General features: G+C 42.1%; 1 protein-coding gene across 1 annotated transcript in view; it reads right to left on the reverse strand.

Annotated features, from left to right (window-relative positions):
• Nucleotides 1-20945, reverse strand: part of LOC147306042 (cadherin-4-like) — a 268090-nt gene that overhangs the window by 51865 nt on the left and 195280 nt on the right. The window contains exon 6 of the mRNA XM_086278491.1: nt 7872-8027. Within this exon, the coding sequence (XP_086134617.1) occupies nt 7872-8027 (156 nt within the window). The remainder of the gene's footprint in view (nt 1-7871; nt 8028-20945) is intronic.

Here is a 20945-nt window from a genome sequence, read left to right on the forward strand (position 1 = left end):
TAGCCCAGCAATTTATTAAAAGGACCTTGATGCCACCCATTTCCCAACAATAACTAAAAGCGATGTTAGGAGAGTGGTTAAATCAAATCATGAAGGACATGTGTGTGCACAAGAAGCAGATGGTTGTAACAGTGAATGGCGACAAGCTGTTTGCTTGATATGTATTTGGAGAAAGGTATTATGTTATATTCCTAAATATAATAACTCATTTTGTTTCAAACAAAATAAAAATTGCAAGAATTTATTTCGATTAACATTATGATATTGGTTCATACTGCGCCATCACATCTCACACCAAAGAAATCAAACTGGTACGGTACCTCCCTAATATTATTCTGTGATGGACAATCTCAACATCTAAAATATCTTTCTGTCAGGTACAAACAAAGCAAAAAACAACACAAATAAAAACATCAATTAACTGAAAGCAAGTGTTTTTCAGTGGACCTCTAGAGCCAAACTGAAAAACACTTCTGCACTGTTTATACAGGCTGATAAAATCAGAGGTTTTGAATTATAGTATAGAAAACCATAAAAGATTTCCTAAACATACAGAGCCACACTGAATAAAAGTCAAAACAAAAATTCTGGACATTTTTCTTTCAGACAAATTGCCTTTATGCTTATGTTATTTCTCCAAACTCGTTATCTCTTTTACACTTACACACCAAAGTTTTTATCTCAGCAAAGAGCAAAACAACAAACATCTTATTTTTTTGAAAGTTGGCTCCACTGTAAAAGCAAGGAGTCGGTTTCAGAATCATCATATTGGATCCCTGATCAACATTCTGTCTGGTTTTGTTTGAAAGAGTCCTGAAATCTCTTCACATCTCTAACTCCACAAACACGGTCAACCCATCTCAAATTCAACTCAGCTTTGCTCAGATCAATGGAATCACCAACTAGGATTTCTCACAAACTTTGTACATGAAGTTATTACTAAAATCAATACATGCTGTCAAACGTGTCCTTACTTCTTTCACTTTTTGAGCAAAAAACCTCCCAAACAACCAACAGTTTGAAAGAAAATGAAAAAATCGGAAACATCTGCATTATCAGGGAAATGTCGAGTTTAAATAAATGCCTGAATTATTTTTTTTCACTGCTTACAAGAAGGTCAAACAAGCAAACTGAAGTGGTATTTAGAAATGAACTTTTCCCTAAAGCTGTTTTCATTCAGTTCACTTAACTTGGGAATGTTTATATCCCTGAGCATGACTTATTCAGCGATATTCCTGTCAGGTGGAAGTACCGGGGATGTTTACTTTATATCATATGAAGTAAAGAAAAAAAAGAAGAAAAATCTGATCTTATCTACATCCTGCTCCTAACAACACCGGCTTGTAAATATTTATTCTGGTCATATGTCAGCGATCAATTTCAGGCGAAGGTCTCTCTACATTATCGTTAGGATATTCATCAGAACCGAAGATAAACTAAACTGGAAAAGACTGAGGGAAAAGTTAAAACATGGAGAGAACAGACAAAGGTTCTCAATTTTAACAAGAGCTATTTTTTTTCAACATGTAGAATGAATCAAGGGAATGGTATCCTTCTCTTATGAGCGTTACCTGATAGGAAAAAGCTACCTGGTCACTGTAGGAGCATGAGTGTCAGATATATGAAACAGCCTTCAGGCTCGTTGTGGCAGGAAATAGAATAAGTAGCATTCTCCATCGACTTCTTCTCCTCAGAGAGGTGAAGATCCTCTTCACTGCTGCTCATTCTGTCCTCTCCACCGTCTGCTTCCACTCTGCACCTCCACCAAAATTGCATCTTCAGGTCTCCCTGAGGTTAATTTGACTTTACTTTTTCCACTGCATTGTCTGATCTGTCCTGCACCCAATATCCGTGTGCTGCCATCGCATATCACATCTCACTGTGCTGTAACGGGCTACGAGCCAGGCCCCTTATCTACACCCACCCTCATCCCTCCATCCCACATGAACCCACACCCTAATTCAATAACAGCAGGAGTCAGAGATTACCGCCATGTTTAAAGAAGGCAAAATGTAATTCTGGGTCCACATTAAAGTTATTATCTTGAAAGACGAGGGGGAGAAAACAGACCGTACCAGACAGCGCTATGCATTTGGCAGGAGGCAGCGTCCTGATAGAGATAACAACAGACCCAGAAGCTTCAAGGTTTTTTTCCTCATAAGAATGCATCTTGTTGCATGGCTGGTTTTGAATTTCAGAGTGCTCATTCTTTTGAAATAAAAAAGAGCTAGACCATAACTTTGTTCTGTCCTTGCATGAAAAATCAAGTAAACAAAACCGAGACCACAAAGTCAAGTACTAACTTTAGGTATGTTGCAGTTTTCTGGTTAACAATGCTCAATAAACAAGACTTTCCTTGGCTTTATTGTTCAGAGGCTGAGAGCGTTTGAGTTTCTTACAATGCTATTTAATTGCATATTTGTTGCTATAACAGCGAGGGTCCTTTAAAGTGAACTGCAACACCTTTCTTAACTTGTTAAACATACATCTTTACTTTGTCTCATCTGGTTTCCAACCACATTTTGTATTCTCCTCCAAGAAACACTTTTCTTCAAAAACAAACAAGCAGTTCACTTAGGCAGCCTTTAGCAAGCGCCTTCCTTTCTTAACAAATTACTTCATTGATTGGAGCTTCTCTGGGGTATAAATCTGCTCACCTACCACTGAAAGGTTAGATTTGCCAGCTTACCATGACTGTAACTCAGGCTAGGTGCCATTAAAAAAAGGCACAGAGATGGTGGCAGGTACAGAGAGAGAGAGAAAACCAATGATAGAAACCTAAATTGATGAACCCAGTGCTGTCGCTCACTGCATCACAGTTTCCCTTCACAGCAGCAGAAAGATGCGTGAAAAGATAAGCTTGAGCAGCAATACAACAAGCTGTTTCCAAATGAAATGCATTTTTTCTGATTGTTCCGTATTTTCGATGCCTAGAACAGCATGCACAGCACAAAGGTGACAGGAGAGGCTCAACATGATGAAAGTTTCATTCAAATGAGGTAGTGCAGATGTTGGTGTTTTGTCAAAATGCACAGCGTGCATTGAAAAAAAGATGGTTTTACATGGTGCATCAGGCCAAAAAACATTCTTAAAATGCTGTTATGTACAAGTTAAACAAACATTCTAGCATTAAAGCATCAATCACACACCATGAGACAACCAGAGTATGTGTCCTACTTGAATTTACCGATATCAATAGTCACTAGCTACAGAACTAATGTTAGTCTTAACAGGCTGACATTGATGCTAATAATCACTACAATATTTAATATTCCTCTCATGATTGTAAGCTAAATATAAGACTAATTTATTGCCAGAAGATAATACAGTTAACATAAAGTATCTAATTCTCTGGAGAGAAGTGAATAAGAGCATTGATTGATAAATATATACCCACTACTCGCTTTATTAGTTACACCTCACTAATCCTTAGAAGGACCCTCTTTAGCTTTCAGTACTGCCTTAATTCTTTATGGTACAGATTCAACAAGATAGAGGAAACATTCCTCTGAGATTTTGGTTCATATTGTCCAGACAGCATCACACAGTTCCTGCAGATTTATCAGCTGCACATCCATCATCTGACTCTCTTGTTCCACCACATCCCGAAGGTGCTCTATTGGACTGAGATCTGGTGACTGTGGTGTAAGGTTGGGCGACTGAACGCATATATCGACTATCGACGTAGGTTGAGCCTTTTGCCGATCGTTACTACAAGAGCGATTTATTTATTTGCCCATGAGTACGTTTGCTAATTATGTTGGTTGAAGCCTGTCTATTATTATTATTATTAACATCACTCGAAGCAGTCAGTCCTACCTTCTTACTCAGGGATCCACAAGAAGCAGCATTCACACCTTCATTGTGATTGAGAAGCATGCACTTCCATGTAAAGCGACAGGTTCAGTAGGAGCCCTTGATGAACTCTTTAGGGCCCATTATGTCTTTGGTACATCATACAGTTCATCCCTGACCAACTTTTTTACTTTTCTGCAAACAACTACGACATTGGGGAAATGTCATATTGCTTTCTCTAGTGAGCATCATAGAACTGTGAATTGTAAAGGTTTGTTACGTTAATTAAATGACACTGAAATGAGAAACATAATAAATGCTGTTACTTTAACCTGTATATTGTCAGGGTTCCTGGGTCGGTGACCCAGTGTTTTCAGTTCACACTCACTGTTTATCTACTGCCTGTTCCACTTCCTGTTTTATTGTGTTAGCCTTGGTCTGTGTGTATTATGTTCAGTCCTCTTCCCATTATCATTAGTTCATTATGTTCAGCTGTGTACTCACTGGTCCCTCATTATCATCATTATCACCAGCCTGTGTATTTAAGCCCTCTGTTCTACCCATTCAGTGTCGGGTCATTGATGATGTAAGTCTGATGTCGTCTGTATGTTCAGTCAGTCAGTCTCTTGGTCATTCATTCATTCATTCATTCATTCATTCAGTCAGCCAGCCATTTCCTCCCTCTGTACTGTTTGCTCGCTCCTTCGGCAATAAACATCCACCTTCACCTACCTGCCTGTGAGTCCAGCGTTTGGGTCCTCCTTCTCTCATCCACGACACTACCGCTGACAGAATGACCCGACCACGCGTTGTGGACCCAGCGGACTCGGACCTTTTCGAGCGGCAGGACGCAGCGCTCTCCATTTGGGCGGAGAAGCTCAGGTGGAAACAGCGGCTCTTCTCAGAGAGGGAGCACGTCTTTGAGGGGACTCGCCTGGCTCTGGGCGGGCCTCGGAGACGCCGCGGTCCTCCACCTGCTGCCTCACCTGCATCGGAGCATTCGCTGCGGAGAGTGGGCGTCACAGGCCAGGCTTCGGCCGCTCGCTCTTCCGCTGCTACGCTCCTCGCTCGCCCGCCAGCCATTTTACTCACCGGACCTTCAACCTCGCCATGGCACGGTGGCTCCGCCTCCCACCTCGGCTCAATGGAGGCTCCCGTGCCAGAGGCTCGGCTGTGTACCCCGCCCACTGCCTCTTCCCGGAGAAAGCGGCGCACACGTCGCCATAACAAGGACTATTTCCAGCATCTCCCGATGGTGAGCTCCAGTGACTGTTTTTCGCACTCACCGTCTGATTATCCACTTAAAACACACAATAGACCCTTTTCTGATTCATGGGATGTTTCCCTCCTAGAGGATGAAGTGGACTGGGAAGAATTTTTCTGCTCTGCTCCCCCAAAGACTGTTCAGTCAAAGACTGTAAATAGTGGTGGCAGAAGGACCAGAATAAAGCCAGATACACCTGTCAGTATCACTCACCCAGTCATCATTTCCACTCCTGTCAGTCAGCCGACACCCACACCTGTGCCCGCACCCAGGACGAGGGCAGCTGTGACCCCGTATACCTCCACACCCACCTCTGTTCCTCGGGTGGGGGTGACAGGTGCCCAGCCACCTCCCGTGCCTGTCCCAGCGCCTAGGCTGAGGGCGGCCAGGATCTGGCCTGACCCCCCTAGAGACTCAGCTGGGGCTCTCCAGCCAGTGCCCTCACGCTCTGGAGGCACGGAAGAGCCAATCAGTCCACCACTTCATCCACCACCTGATCCAGCCTTTCACGCACTAGCTTTATCCCTGGTTAGGCTGGCTGAAGTGTCCCCTGCTCAGGCACCAGCTTTACTAGCCCAGGCCGTAGCCTTATCTCCCCGTCTAGCCCAGTCTGTAGCTCAGCCATCAGCCACACCAACCTCAGCTCCGTCGTCAGCCACGCCTGCCTCTGTTCCTCCCTCAGCTTCCCCTCCAGTCAGTTCCCTCACCTGCTGTTCAGCTTCCCCTCCAGTCAGTTCCCTCACCTGCTGTTCAGCTTCCCCTCCAGTCAGTTCCCTCACCTGCTGTTCAGCTTCCCCTCCAGTCAGTTCCCTCACCTGCTGTTCAGCTTTCCCTCCAGTCAGTTCCCTCACCTGCTGTTCAGCTTTCCCTCCAGTCAGTTCCCTCACCTCCTGTCCCCCAGTCACCTCCTGTTTCCCAGTCCCCTGTCCACCATCCTGTTCGGTTCCCGGACCTGCAGCCACAGCACCCAGAGCCAGCTGTGAGCTCTCCTGCTTCTCAGCCAGGGGTTTCCGCACCCGCTGGCCCGGCCGCTCCTCAGCCAGGGGTTTCCGCACCCGCTGGCCCGGCCTGTCTCCAGCCAGAGGCTTCAGCTTCGCCTAGTCAGGCCTCTGCCTCGGCTGCACCCACGCCCGGCCCGGCCTCTGCCTCGGCTGCACCCACGCCCGGCCCGGCCTCTGCCTCGCCTTCAACGTCACCCGGTCTGGCGTCGGCCTCTGCTTCTGCTCCGCCTGGTCCGGCTCCAGCCTCAGAGCCTTCGTCCTCGTCTGGCCCAGCCTCAGAACCTTCGTCCTCGTCTGGTCCTGTGCCCACCGGGCCATGGCCAGCACGCCTAACACTGGAGAGCCGCCGCCGCTGCCTTCCGCGCGGCCGGCCCCCGGACCGCCTTCGCCTGACTGGCCGCCGCTGCCTTCCGCGCGGCCGGCCCCCGGACCGCCTTCGCCTGACTGGCCGCCGCTGCCTTCCGCGCGGCCGGCCTCCGGACCGCCTTCGCCTGACTGGCCGCCGCTGCCTTCCGCGCGGCCGGCCTCCCGAACTGTGTCCACGTCACCGCTGTTGCCTTCCGCACGGTCGGTCCACCGGAACAGTCTCGTCTCGACCGCCGCAGCCGCCCACCGGACCGGCTCAGTGGTCGCTGCTGCCTTCCACGTGGCCGCCCACCTGAACTGTCTCTGTGTGGCCTCCGTCCCTCCGTCCTGGGCCCCCTCCGCCCGCCCTGTTCTGGTTCTTTTTCGTTTGGCCGTCAGGTGCCGGCCTTTGGAGGGGGGGGTCCTGTCAGGGTTCCTGGGTCGGTGACCCAGTGTTTTCAGTTCACACTCACTGTTTATCTACTGCCTGTTCCACTTCCTGTTTTATTGTGTTAGCCTTGGTCTGTGTGTATTATGTTCAGTCCTCTTCCCATTATCATTAGTTCATTATGTTCAGCTGTGTACTCACTGGTCCCTCATTATCATCATTATCACCAGCCTGTGTATTTAAGCCCTCTGTTCTACCCATTCAGTGTCGGGTCATTGATGATGTAAGTCTGATGTCGTCTGTATGTTCAGTCAGTCAGTCTCTTGGTCATTCATTCATTCATTCATTCAGTCAGCCAGCCAGCCAGCCATTTCCTCCCTCTGTACTGTTTGCTCGCTCCTTCGGCAATAAACATCCACCTTCACCTACCTGCCTGTGAGTCCAGCGTTTGGGTCCTCCTTCTCTCATCCACGACACTACCGCTGACATATATTTGTTGTTATTTCCATAATGTAGGATAGATCACAGTTATTTAGTAATATAGCATCATAAGATGAATATGAAAAAATCACACTACAGAGAAATAAAAAAGAGATATTATTACACATCAGAGTGTTAATATTAAACTAAATTTGGAGTAAAAATAGCTCTATAAAGTGTAATCAAATTACTCTGAATGTGTGAATAACCCTCAGTGTTAAATATTTTTTTACACATTTTGTTGTCAATTTTGACACTAAATTGAGTACAATTAACACTGAAAGGTTAACACTGGCCATAGAGTAAATTTAACTCTAATTTTGAGTGGAACCAAATGTTATCTGAAGCAGAGTTAATACCTAATTTAATGGGCAGTAAGTGTTACTTTCTATTCTTAAATGTTCAGGTATTTACATCTTTCTGTGAGTCTGCCATGTGCTACTGTTACCATGCCACGAGAACAGTAATTTGACTGGATGTGACTTTGATGAATTACCAAAGTCTCTTATTCTTCACATTACCCAATAATGTTGCATGTAAAGAAAAAGTGCAAACTGGATATCCATCCATCACAATTTTGTGTGAAGAAGACACTCACATGATATGAAGAGCGATGTTCTCGATCAAGAGGTTTGGTGACAAACATCTTTCCAAGCACAGGGTCGATACTGAATACTTCATTTGGTGGTTGATCTGCTCCCACCCCAGTGATGCTGTACCGGATTGAGATGTCCTGGTCCTGGTCGGAACGAATCTGCATCCCAACAAAGAAAAAGGAATGCTCAGTCAATCCCAGTTACACACTACATTTTATTAATCCCTGCAGCTTCTTTAATCTGATTGATTTTATGGCTTTATTTCTCTCTTGCATCCAGGAAGCTACACTAAAAAAAACATAGTTTCCATTGGCAACCTACTTCTATTTGTACAGTATTGAGTGTGAGGTGTTTATTATTCAAGGATTTATGATATACAGTTCTTTAAAAACCATCTATTGTATATTATTCACTGGAAACATGCAAGGACACACAATCAGAGAAAAAAGAAACTGACATCGAGATGACATTTCATCACCCGTGGGGACATTATATTACCTCACATTAATTTCTCGTGTCTGAGACTTGGGATGATGGCAGATCTCCAATTCAATCTAAGAAGCAGTCATTGGCTATGTAACAGTCAAAGCAGGAAACATTTAAGCCCTTTGTGTTACTGCATTGACACCACAGAGGAGGCTCACATCAATTTCAACTGGATGTTGGCAGGCATTTCTTCCTATCATTGTATTAAAGATGTAGCTAAGTATAGTGGATTGAATTGTAAGTAAAGTAATAATGTTTCCATGGAGTAAGGAGCAAAGTCACAGTAACATATGCAGAATCTGTGTTAATGTGGTCTTTGACATCAACGCAATAGTTCACATACAGAGGGTTAGTCTTTTTAGCTAAAAACAGCTGCCTGCAATATTTACAGTTATTTTTATATCATGAAAGTAAAATTGTCCACAACATATTAGGTATCATTGAATGATACTTATATTAAAGACAGAACAGAAATCAGCTGATTCTGAGGTGTCAGACTCTGCACTCACTGATATTTTATAGTATGACCCTGCCTGAAGGTTTAACCTTGCTTCTCTCCCCTTAACCACTACATTCTTAAACCCAATGCTCATCAAGCTGTGGAATATAATTTCCTCACATCATGAGTGCTATAACTATAAACACACACATATCAAAGCTTGGCATTTCTACAGTAACCTCTAGGTACTCAAGGATTCCATTAGTGCTGCCACAGGGAGTGCTGTGCATTCTGTTTGGAAGAATTTAGATTCGTCAAAAGAAGAAAAAAAATCTGAATTTCCTATTACGTAGGAAAGTGAAAGTATGACTCTGTAAGTGATGGGTAATTAGGTAACAGCAAACATAACAATAAACACATTTTGCAGAGGCCAAAATAGGCCAGAGGAAAATAAGGTGCACACTCGATGAAATGCATCTAATAACTGTGGGGCAAGGGAAGTAAAACGTTCTCTAAAAAATAGCCCTGCATTTTGGTTTAGCTTTCCTTGCCAGATAGGCAACTAATAGGTGCATTAAGTGCACTGCTAGGTCTGTGATTTGGACTGAAGAGCTGTGTAATTGGGACTCATTTGGAGGAGTTCTTCAATTCATTGTCCAAATAAAGTCCAAAACTCCAAGCAACCCATTACTGTCCATTAACGACATGGCAACCCGAAAAATCAGCTGGTGTATCAAAATTAATCAATCATACACTTTCTATGGTATGCAGGCAAACACACACACATACACACACACGCACACATGCGTACGCGCAGGAATGGTCGACCCTTTTTCTTCTAATCATTGACTATTTCAGTGAAGAGCCTGAGTGCACCAGAAGAGGAAGACTGTCCAAAGTTGTCTCCGTCTTTCACCACTCAAGGAACCAATTTAGCTACACTTTTGACACACCAGGAATTCTGCCCTGCTGAGAAAATAGCTGAAGCAACTAACAAGGACAAGGGAAGGACACAAAGTATTAGGCAGATGTCATCCTGACTCTTACGACAGGTAGAATAAAAACCTGTCACCATTATCGAAGCTGTTATTAGAACTTTTTCCGTTCCCTTCCTCTATATTCGCATTAACATTATACTCAGCTTTCTGGTTGAAGAATCCGGTAGAGGTGTGTCTTTCTAATCAAACAAATGTGATCAGTTATAGACAGCTTCCCTCTAATGCGAGAAGCACTGTCATACCAGCCTACTAATGCTATTTGTGCATGCATGTACGTGTGTGTGCTTTCTTTAGGGAATAGGAGGAGGAGAACGTCAGAATGCTTTGCACATATCTCTGTGAATTACTGCTGACAGCTATGATAATTAACGAGCTGCAGGCATTGACTGCTATTACTTCAAAGAAACTCTAGCCGTTAAACACCCACAAACTAACAAATATCCAGCTTGCAGCTTAGTTGAACTCTCAATGTACTGTCATTACCCTCTGGTACAGCCAAAGCAAAAAGACACTGCAGCACGCAGACTGCTATACCTCTCCTGTCGCATTAGAAAATACAAGCAATTATTACACATCTGACTGCCAAAGTGCTTCCTCTCTTAATTCACCCCCTTTTCTCCTCCCCTCTCCTTGTCTCTCTTTTTCTCTGCCTTCCCTTCTCCTTTTTAAGTCACTCTTTCTCATCTCCACTTCTCTTTCCTCTCATCTCTCCCCTCTGCTATACTCTCTCATCACTCTCTCTCTTTGCTTCAGGTCTCTGTGGGGACAGAAGCCATGCATGAAAAATGAAATTACTTCAATCCGTTGGCCTTGGCAGTGGTGTATAAATCCTCACCAGTTAGGAAGTGATAGCTCTCCATAATTCCATTTGGGTTTTCCACGCCCCCCTGATTTCCCACCCATTTCCAAGTCGTCCTGCTTGGGGTGGAGACAGGGATTCAGCTGCATGTTTCCACAGTCATTCCAACCAATTAGCTTTCCCGCCCACGACGTTCACGTAGACACGTTTAAGACTGTTGAGGGATGACGCCAGAGTCCTTATCCTCATCTGTTTCTACCAAATATTTGTGCATGGTTGCATGGGCATACATTTGAGGATTCAAGCATGAACAGTTGTGTTTTCTCCACTGCTCAAACATTTTGTTTATGCCAGCTAATGATCTCAAGAAAGGTTTAGACTTGAAAATTCTTTTGCTTCCAATTTTTGGACTCCTGGCTTAGTACAGGCCTTTTGAGGGTTACTATGCAGGCTAAGTTGATTGGTCTGCATATAATAAAGGCAATGAGTACGTGTTACCCTATTTGAGAAAAATCCACGCATTCCTAATTAATGAGACCCAAGTTAAAAAAAAAATGTGATTTTTCTTACAATACTAGGGCTAGCTGTAACGTCTTCAGGGATACCAAAGATTCTGCCAAGTATGTTATCATTCCCCTATTTCTATCCCAGAATATTGTGATAGGCGAGATGTCATCTAACTTGCAAACAGCTCTCACTGTCATTCTGCCATTTTACATCAGAAGAGGAGGGAATGTGTTGAAAAAAGCACGACATGAAGTGAACACAAAGAGCTTCTCATAACTGTATAAATTCTTTCTAGTTTACTTAATGAAAAGAGGAGAAACTCTTTTCTCATCTTGCTACACTTACTATCTTGTACCTCATACAGAAACACTCACGCATAAACATACAAACTCACACATCATTCAATATTAAATATTGAATGGATTTAGTTTTTGGAGTATCAATAATAATCCAAAACTGTTTTTCAGTTCATTCTTTGTCTTTTTTGTTCCTTTCCTCGGTTCTTTCCTCTGTTGTCTTGGCAGTTTGTGTTAAATGCCTATATAAGTTTTTCTGCAAGAGAGAGACTAGTAGAGAAATTCCCAGCAAAGTGATATCGGCGAGAGAAAGAGGCAGCGACGGGGAGTGAACAAGAGAGAGAGTCATGACTGTATCATCCGGCATCAGAAACCAGACACTGTCTAAATGACCTATTTGTCGACGGATCAAAGCAATTCCCTTCATTACTGACAACATGTCTGGTTCTTAAGGAGATCTTATCAGTGAGCTTAGCTCCCTTCTGCCAGGCAAAACTGAATCAAATGAGAAATTATCATGCCACCGAGTCTTCGGGGAAAACGGAGAAGATGAAGAGAAGAGAATGATTAACACAAACGTGCCATTCTACCACCACAGGGTGCAGATGAATGAATTCTAGCTTAAAAATTAACTATCACATTTAAAAAGTATCCAACTAGTACCATTTATGACTATATGTCACTGCACAAATACATAAGACTATTATTAATAGTGGCGTAGAGTATATCCGGTACCGGGCCATGAGTCGTTTGGTACCGGGCCGCGAGAGTTGAGGCTCAGGTGTGAAATGTATGGTTTTCAGGGTTTTTAGCGGTTTTCAGCGTTATTTTGTTATCGTTTTTATTGTTAACGTGGTTTTCCTGGGTCTTTTCACGTGTGTTATGAATGAATCTTCTTTTTTTCGGTACCGGTACTAGTTTTATTTTGCTGTATTTATCCGCGACACATTAAAAGGCCGGTCCGTGATGTCAGGCATAAACCGGTCCGTGGCGTGAAAAAAGTTGGGGACTGCTGTCCTAAAGAGTATTTGAATCCAACCACAAAAAAAATTAAAAAATTATATGATCTATACTATGCAAGATTAGGAACACAGCTTATGAAATGGATAGCTCAGTTAGTCGGAATGATAACTATACATAGTTAGAGATAGTGTTGAATATGGTTTTCACAATTAAGTAACACTTACTCAACAGCGTCAAAAACACATTAATTAGGTAACAAAACTGCTAAAAAATAAAGATTAAACCTCAACTCTGTGGAAGTGTCATCTACACAACCTAAAGATGACATGTAGAAATAGAAAAGCAGAAGTTTAAGAAAAACTTATTAAGTGAAATGAACAGAATAAAGGTTCTATATTGTAATGCATTGTAATGCATTCTGATTGTATTTAGTGCTCCTTATAACCTCAAATGTGTGAAGTGGCTTATTACATTAATTTCTGTAGTACCCTCACATCTAAATGACCTCTTAACTTTACATAAATTTTATCGAGCTTCCACTTTGAAAACATTAGGCATCAAGTTAAAAATGTACATAATTCTGTCACTGCTTGTTTCTGAGCACAAAGTAATAGAAAGTGGAGTAATGGGGTCAACTGCAGGCAGAAAAAATCAAATAAATTCAATATCAGTTTAACTCACAGACCTTTAGTTAGGACAAGCAAGGCAAACAGTGCTTGCCCAGTGACATATAAAAACCGACATGAATAAAAATGTACCAAAGTGAAACCTCAACATCTGTGCTCATCTCATGGTGCTTGTTTGCATCCATCCTGTAAATTACTGCCATCTTGTGGCAGTGGCAGCAGTTAGTTATTGTCTTTGGAAATTAGCTTGAATACAAACTATCGAAAATAGTTTGATGTATTTCATGACAGATTCTGTCTCTGACCCATTAACAAAGGCTATGTCTCGGTAAGCTGAGTAAACAGTTTTCATGTTTTTCATTTTTGTGTATTTAGAATCATTTTTAATGCATGACTCATAACCTCATCTTACAGGGAATTGAAACTGCTATGTCATTTTTTTACTCCACTGATAAAAAAAAGTAAGTTTCTGGCTGACACATATTTGTTTGAGCTGTTGGTGTTTTATCTACCATGTTCTTTACTCATTTTAATATAGAGAAATTAGGCTTATGTTTTTTATATTCAAAGACTGCTATTTATTTCCCACTGGAATATTCCATACATTACACTCCCATCTAACCACTATCTTAATATAGAGTTAAAACAAATCTACCAGTTGTGCTGAATCCAACAGGAAACCAGATTTCACCATCTATCAAAGAATACATCTAAGTGGAAGTGAATCTATTGCTGTTTAATTGTTAAGTTTATCATTATTATATTTCATGCTGTTTAATACTTTACACTATTCTACAAACTCTAAAACCATACAACAGTGCTAAGCATAGTTTGAATTACTGTAGCAAGTCTCGGTTACTCTGGTTTGAAGGAGTTTTTAGTTCAAACTCAGGTAGCAGACAACTTTCCTGCTTTACGCAGTACCAGTGTTCAAGAGGACTGAGGCTTTTCACCAGCCCACGCAACTCTCACCATGGCAGATTAGGAGCAAAGTGACATAAGTAAACAAAGGAGAGAAACATGCAGAGGCTTAGGGCTCCAAATAAAATTTACCGTGTACACAGACCCTGATGATGCAGCACACTTTCAGTTTGCAGTCTTTCTGCCAATATAAAAAAAGTTGAAGTCACTTGGAAAATGTGGCTTGCAGAAAGGAAGATTAAAGATTTAAATCGGGTACTTTTTACACAAACAGCAAAGATGGTATGTTAGTAAAACAGAAAATTATGAGACAATAGACATTTTATTCACGGTGTTGTTCAATGTAATATTTTCTTCTCTGTGCTGGCCTCCCACTTCCTTAGCCATTGGTGCCTCATTCTTTCTGGATTTGGACTTTGGTCCTCAAAGAAATTCAGCCTCCTCTAGCATCTCTCTGCCCCTTGTATGCATGCTATCCTTGTCCCTCTGTTTGTTTACTTTCTCCTTTATGTGTGAGTGGTGTTTGATTTTTGCTGCTTGTGTGTTTGTGTAGTCTGTCTTCTTTCCAGGTCTCCAGGGAGGAGAGGAGGTCATGTGGCTCAGGCCCCATCTGTTTGATATCGGGGTGCATTCCAATACCCCACTCAGTTTTGCAATGATTTCCAAATAGGTAAAATACCTGGAGGCTTCAGGACCAACTAATCCCATATTTAATTTTTCATGGTGTCCTTTGTTATTCCCTCTGACACATGGGAACATATCCTACACACGTGTGATAAATCAGTGATGTTGTAGTTAACAGATGTTGTTGTTAACAAATACAGTGGTTAAAGTCAACAAAAAATACAAAAACCATGAGACAGGAGACTGACAAGTCCTTTGTTTCAATATTTATCCACCGTCCAGCATTTTAAAATAACATACTGCAAGCTTTTTGATAACTTGCTCTTTCTGAATTATGAAGTACGATGTTCTAGCTTCAAACCTGCTATACTCTATTCTGTGATCTGTCAAATAATTTAACTCAGTGCAAGAAGTGTACCTGTATGTAAAGTCTGTACATTTAATTGTGAATCATGAAGAACTGTAAAATCGTATTACCAGTATAGTTATATACATATCTAATATACTACCAACAATTACTTATTAATAGTTGAAAATTACAAGTAGTGGAGGATTTTTTCAAGCAATTCCTTAAGTAAAATGAGAAATAAAACATGCCCCATCTTCTCTGTATCACACATGTTGACCAAGGAGGGCTAGCAACAGGAAACTTCTCTGTTATGACGCTAAACCACTGAAGCCTGTTCACTTGCTAATGCTAGGTGTGTTCCTACACAAAGCATGGTTAGAAACTGATTTTAGAGCAGTGAAAGCACAGTCAGCAGCAACCTGCCTTCCACCCTGCTCTCCAATCAGTTTACCATCAAATACTAGCAGTTTAGCAGCAGTTTTCTAGTAAGATTGAAATAAGCACAGCTTTCAGTGACAATATTGGTCTGCGGCCACAAAATACTTGTAATATAAAGGATGGATGCACAAATAAATTGACAGTCGAGGAGCTTTATGACAGCCTGTCTGACATGAAAGGGGCCACATCGATTTACTTCGGTACATTTTAACTTGTTGAACAAACCCTAAAGAAAATCATGGGTACATATGGGATTTTTAATATTGTGTTATTTTAAAATACACGCAGGAATTACCATAATGTGCAGGTTAACATGTATGGAGAATTGTAATTGCCACTTGCTTTGGTATAACTTCTTTAAGCTTTGTGAATTATCACAGAAATTACAAAGATCCTTGAAGTTGGTTATTTTCGTTTAGTTTGAGTAATGACCTCGGCTACATTTTCTCCATTTAAACTTATAGCATTCAGTAAAACAATAACCACTGCAACATAACTTGGATTTCATCTGCATAGGAAGCAGCAGCAGTTTGTTACATTGGTAGTTATATCAGATGTGGTTGACAGTGGTTTTAACATAGAAAGAAATAGTCTAGTGTCACTTTTCATGCCTGAGGATGGAGGCATACATAAAAAACATTATCCACAGTAAAAATTGTCAATAAAAACAGTGCCAGGCGAACACTGAAATCCCTTTGCAGGAAGGAAGGTGCTGCTTTGATATGAATTGTCTCGCAGCTTTAAGAATGATATCATCCTGCTAGCTTCAAAAAGCAAATATGCTGGCATTATGAAAATATTTGATTTTTCAGAGGAATGAAAAGTCACCTTTGCAGTAAAGTTTTAGAAAACAAGTAAACAAAAAGTATACCTTGAATGAGTTATTCAGCGGTACTAGCAATGCAAGTATTCAGGGTCTATAATCTGTTACACATTCACCAGCTACTTTGTTAGGTACATCTGTTTGACTGCTCATTAACATAAAGGAATGGGCTGGTCTGTGTACATGGTGTCTTCAACTACTGGGACTTTCCCCAAACAACCATCTTGGGTTTACAGAGAATGGTCTGCAAAAGAGAAAATATCTAGTAAGCAGTAGTTCTCTGGAAGAAAATGTCTCATTGGTGCCAGAGGTGACAAGAGAATGATCGCACTACTTAACTGATAGGCTGATAGGAAGGCACCAGTAACTCAATTAACCTTTTTGTAACCAAACTATGCAAACTCTTTGACAGCACTACACCTTAAAGCTCGAAGAAGTTGGGCTACAGCAACAGAAGAACACACCTGATGCCACTCCTGTCAGTTAAGAACAGGAAACTGCAGTTTTTACGAGTTCACCAAATTTTGACTAAAGATTGGAAAACCACGAGTCTCGATTTCTGCTGCAACATTCGGCTGATCAGGTCAGAATTCACCATAAACAACATGAATCCATTCTGACTTGTGTTAGCAGCTCAGGCTGGTGATGGTTTGATGATGTGGGGGTAATATTTCATGGCACAAACTGGGCCCCTAAATAATAAATGAGTGTCATTTAAATGCCACAGCGTAATTCAGGCCACTGTGAAGACAAAGAGGGGTCCAACCAGGTACTAGCAAAGCGTTCCTAATAAAGTGTAAATGATTTTAAAATAGTATATAAAATAAATACACTAAATAAACATAAAAAATAAATAACAAAAACAATGAACTCGTAAAAAGCAGCACTGAATTTGAGTCATGAAATATATCAAAATGAAATTCTGCCACTTTGATATGCTATGTAAAAGAAACACACAAACACACACACAGGCCTGTCACGAGCGTGTCAGTTAGGTGCTCTGTAGTCCACTGGTATTTCAACGGATGACGCTGGTTCAGTGAACACCAGGACCGTAGAAACAGTCTGTAACTAGCAGACAGAAAAGTCACAGCAAACCCCTAAAGAGCTGAAAGGTGGGCCTTTCACAGCTCTAAAGCCCAACAAACAGGGATTGCTACTCCAAACACAAATGCCAATAGGAACAAAGAGAGAGATACACTCCTTCAACAGGACAGTAAAGCCTAACAGGCACACAAGAAATGTAGAGATTGGTCAACAGGTCACAAATAGACTGGTTAACACTGAAGAGAAAGAGCCTCTACAAGAGAAAGGTTTTTAGGTGGCATTGCACTTCACATACACACGGCATCTGTCAAATGCACTCTGGTGCACGCTCCGAGATAAAAAGGCACCTTGTGTGTTTTGCTGTGAGTCAGGAAAGTGTCTGCATTAAGAGCTTTCCTGTGGCCTTTTTAAAACACAGACTTCTGCTCAGACTTTGATGTTGAGCATTGTATCTCTTCAAAAGGCAGGACAGGAGTGATGTTGGGTATCTAGGTCTGAATTTGGGATTTTCAAAAATGCACTTACACCTTTAAACATAAAACACAAGCTTAATATCATTTTGTATTCATTAGTTGGCGAGGACTGAATGCAGTCTGCATGAAAAGATCTACCTGTTCCTGTTTAAAATATGTCTTTGACTCACTGAGTTTGCACTTGATTGTGGTTTAGCTACATTATATGTAAGTCTTTTTACCTATGAGCTTCTTCTACTACTATTGTTGGATGGCCATGAACATCTTTTGTGGCCTTTTTCAATTTTATTTGATAGACACAGTGAAGAAAGGACGGGAAAGCGGGGGCAGACACGCGCCAAAGGTCCGTGGGTCGGACTCAAACCCGGGCTGGACAGTCTCAGCTGTATGGCATGTGGCTGCCCACTCAACACACTGAGCTAAACCGGCACCCCAGGATGCCCGTGGACATTTAACCAGACTTTTTTTGTACTATGATGTGATTTTATCATGACCTGTGACTGAAGACGGTGATTTCCTTTAAAAAATGAGTGACACAAACAGTTGCTTTTTAACTTTCCCAACACCGCTATAAATCATATAAAGGCAGATTTATGGAAGGCACAGAGAGGACAGAAGACCAGAAAGATGCAATCACAGATTTACCCAGTTCAGTTGTCTATTTCAGTGTGTGAGAGAATGAAATGGAGAGATAGCATGCTCTGGGTGCTTTTGTGTTATTTGAATGATAGCTAGAAGTGACGCAGGTGAGATTATTAAAAGACCTTCCTCCACATTACTGAAAATAACATGGAGTAATAGAAGTTAAGCAGTGAATGACTTTTCCAATTATTGCAGTGTGAAAAGAGTCTGGTCTTTAATAGTGAAGGCTTATGGCAAATTAGAGGTGCTATTCTCCCTAGAGGTAACAATGGAATGACTCGCCCTCCTCACACTCCTCTTCCAGGCTGGGAGAATGAAAATAAGGCAGCCATTGTAGTGGCAGACAAAGAGTGGCCGCACCCCTTAGCTTTGGTTTAGAGGGGTGAGAGTGTGAGGGCTGCTATCTCACTGTAACCCCTCTCCCTCTCTCCATCTCTGGCCCTCTCTTTCATTAGAAGATTGATTAAATTGTAAAATTGGGAGTGTGATGGATGCATGAATGACTTCTCCAGTCGCCCCCCTGGGCTTTGACAAGGACAATATCAAGGACCCCCTGTAACTCCCTTTTCCTGCCTCGTCTCTTTATCCCCAGGAAACCCAATCTGGGTAATTAGAGTAAAGAGTGTCGGAGGCTTGTACGATAGAGAGAGGCTCAGAAAGAGAGAGAGAGAGAGAGAGAGAGAATAACAGTGGCACAAAATCTGCTGCCGCTGCACTTTTCCCAGTCATTACTGCCCCCCTCCCAACCTCCATCCATACGCACGCACATACAGTTTTTGCACTGTCCACCATACACAGACCACTTTTTCACATCCCTTCTCCTTCCTTCTTCCTCTCACTTTCTAAATCCATCAGGCAGCAGTGAAGAGAGAGAAATGCAGACTAGAGGGAAAATGGAGGAAAGAAAGAGTGAGGAGAGTGAGAAAAAGGGAGAGAAAATAAAAGTGGCTCTGAACTCACTGCATCAGCAGAACTCGGTAGCAGAACATGAGCCCTTTTGGCTAGAAACCTGGAAACAGTAAATGCAGAGAAGTTGCCACAACTTGTATGATTGGACAACCGTCTGGTAAAATATATACATGCTGTGAGAAAGTGGACGGAATTTTCCCCGACGACCAGACATGTGACCTTTGTGGGAAGATATGCCGCGAGAAATTTGTCTTGAATTTTCTCTGTCAAAGAAACACCCAGTTACATCACTGCATAGATGCATTTCTAGTGGACTTTTGCTGAAGGGCTGTTTGGAAGAAAACGCTTACAGTACATTCCTTCCAAGCCTACGGGGAGAAACCCTTTGGAGATATCATAAGGTAAACAGGTAAACAGCTGTGAGTAAAAAGGCAAAAGAGGAAAGGTGTTCGGGTAGAGGCGGGAGCAGTATGCACTTTTGATGTTGACTGGAAGCCTGACAAAATGTGCTGCTCCCTGCCAAGTCTGCCCCTGCCAAGCACAGGCAGAAACTGAAGAGGGGCTGGACCTTGCAATGGTGCTGCTGGGCGTTTGGAAAAGTTGTGCATTTACACATAATGCATGCAAAGACAAAGATGCATACACGATGGCTCTGCAGCCTCTGTGTGTCAGAATGTTTCCCAGGATGTTCTGGCTCCCACTAAGTAAGCGAGGGATTCTGCCTGGCAAACTTCTCCTCAGCAAGAGTCCAGCTGTCATCTTGACAAATGAACCTTGGAAGAGTGAAGAGGTGTGTGTGTGTGTGTGTGTGTGTGTTTGTACAGCCATGTGTGTCTGCGGATCCGTGCTTGTGGGTTTTTGCTGGTGCATGAGCACAGCACGTGTACCATAAGGATGACTTACAGATGGCTGGTGTACAAGAAGATTTAGTTTTTTTGACAAGTAGCAGGCCTGTCAGTCCTTGATTGATAAAAATCAGAAAACAGTTTAGAGCCACAGAGGCCACTTTCTCCGAACCTCTTTCTTTTCCCGGAAGTTATCAGGAAAGCATTTCTGAAAATTTGGAAATGCACCAGCAAGCTCAGCTGCTATACGCCGTGATGCAAGGCGCTGTGCAAAGCGCTATGCATCAATGACATTGCGGTTTTATGAACAATGTGAGGCGTTAAATCTTTTATTGAGCCAAAGGAGTAAATGTTCTCTTCTCCTGGAAATCAAAAACAAATAAAAATGTATAAGGATCAACAGGGTGTACTGCCCAGCAATACTTACAAGTGAAACACAATGCTAAACCTGGAAACTTTTTTCTTAGGTCTGGTGCTAAACTGTTTATCATAGGAGCTATTTCATCTTGAGAGGTTGTGGGAGATTTTACTGCACTGTGAGCAATTTTATTACAAGCGTACACAGCCACGTTTTCCTACTTGTACCAGGTCTTTGTGTGTGTCTGTTTGTGATCTTGTCTGTGTGCACAGTTGCCTCTGTACAAAAACAAGATCATCCCATGACAGTATCTATTATGCTTCCATGAAAAGGTTCTGACTGAAACCTTTTATTGTAAGTGACAAAGTATATGGGATCAGATTATTCTTGTGCAGGCCTCAATTTTGATTTCCTTCACATTTTACTTTCAGGGGGGGGGGGAAGAGTTAAATATGAGGAAATGGAAAAATACGAGCACATTAAATAAAATAAGAATATTACATCACATGACTTGCATCCCAAAGCGTTTTTAA

The sequence above is a fragment of the Aulonocara sp. 'chitande type north' Nkhata Bay genome, linkage group LG20 (genome assembly GCF_057382095.1).
Source record: "Aulonocara sp. 'chitande type north' Nkhata Bay isolate Kocher_YH1m ecotype deep benthic linkage group LG20, A_spYH_male_GT1.1, whole genome shotgun sequence".
In the NCBI taxonomy this organism is placed as follows: Eukaryota; Metazoa; Chordata; class Actinopteri; order Cichliformes; family Cichlidae; genus Aulonocara; species Aulonocara sp. 'chitande type north' Nkhata Bay.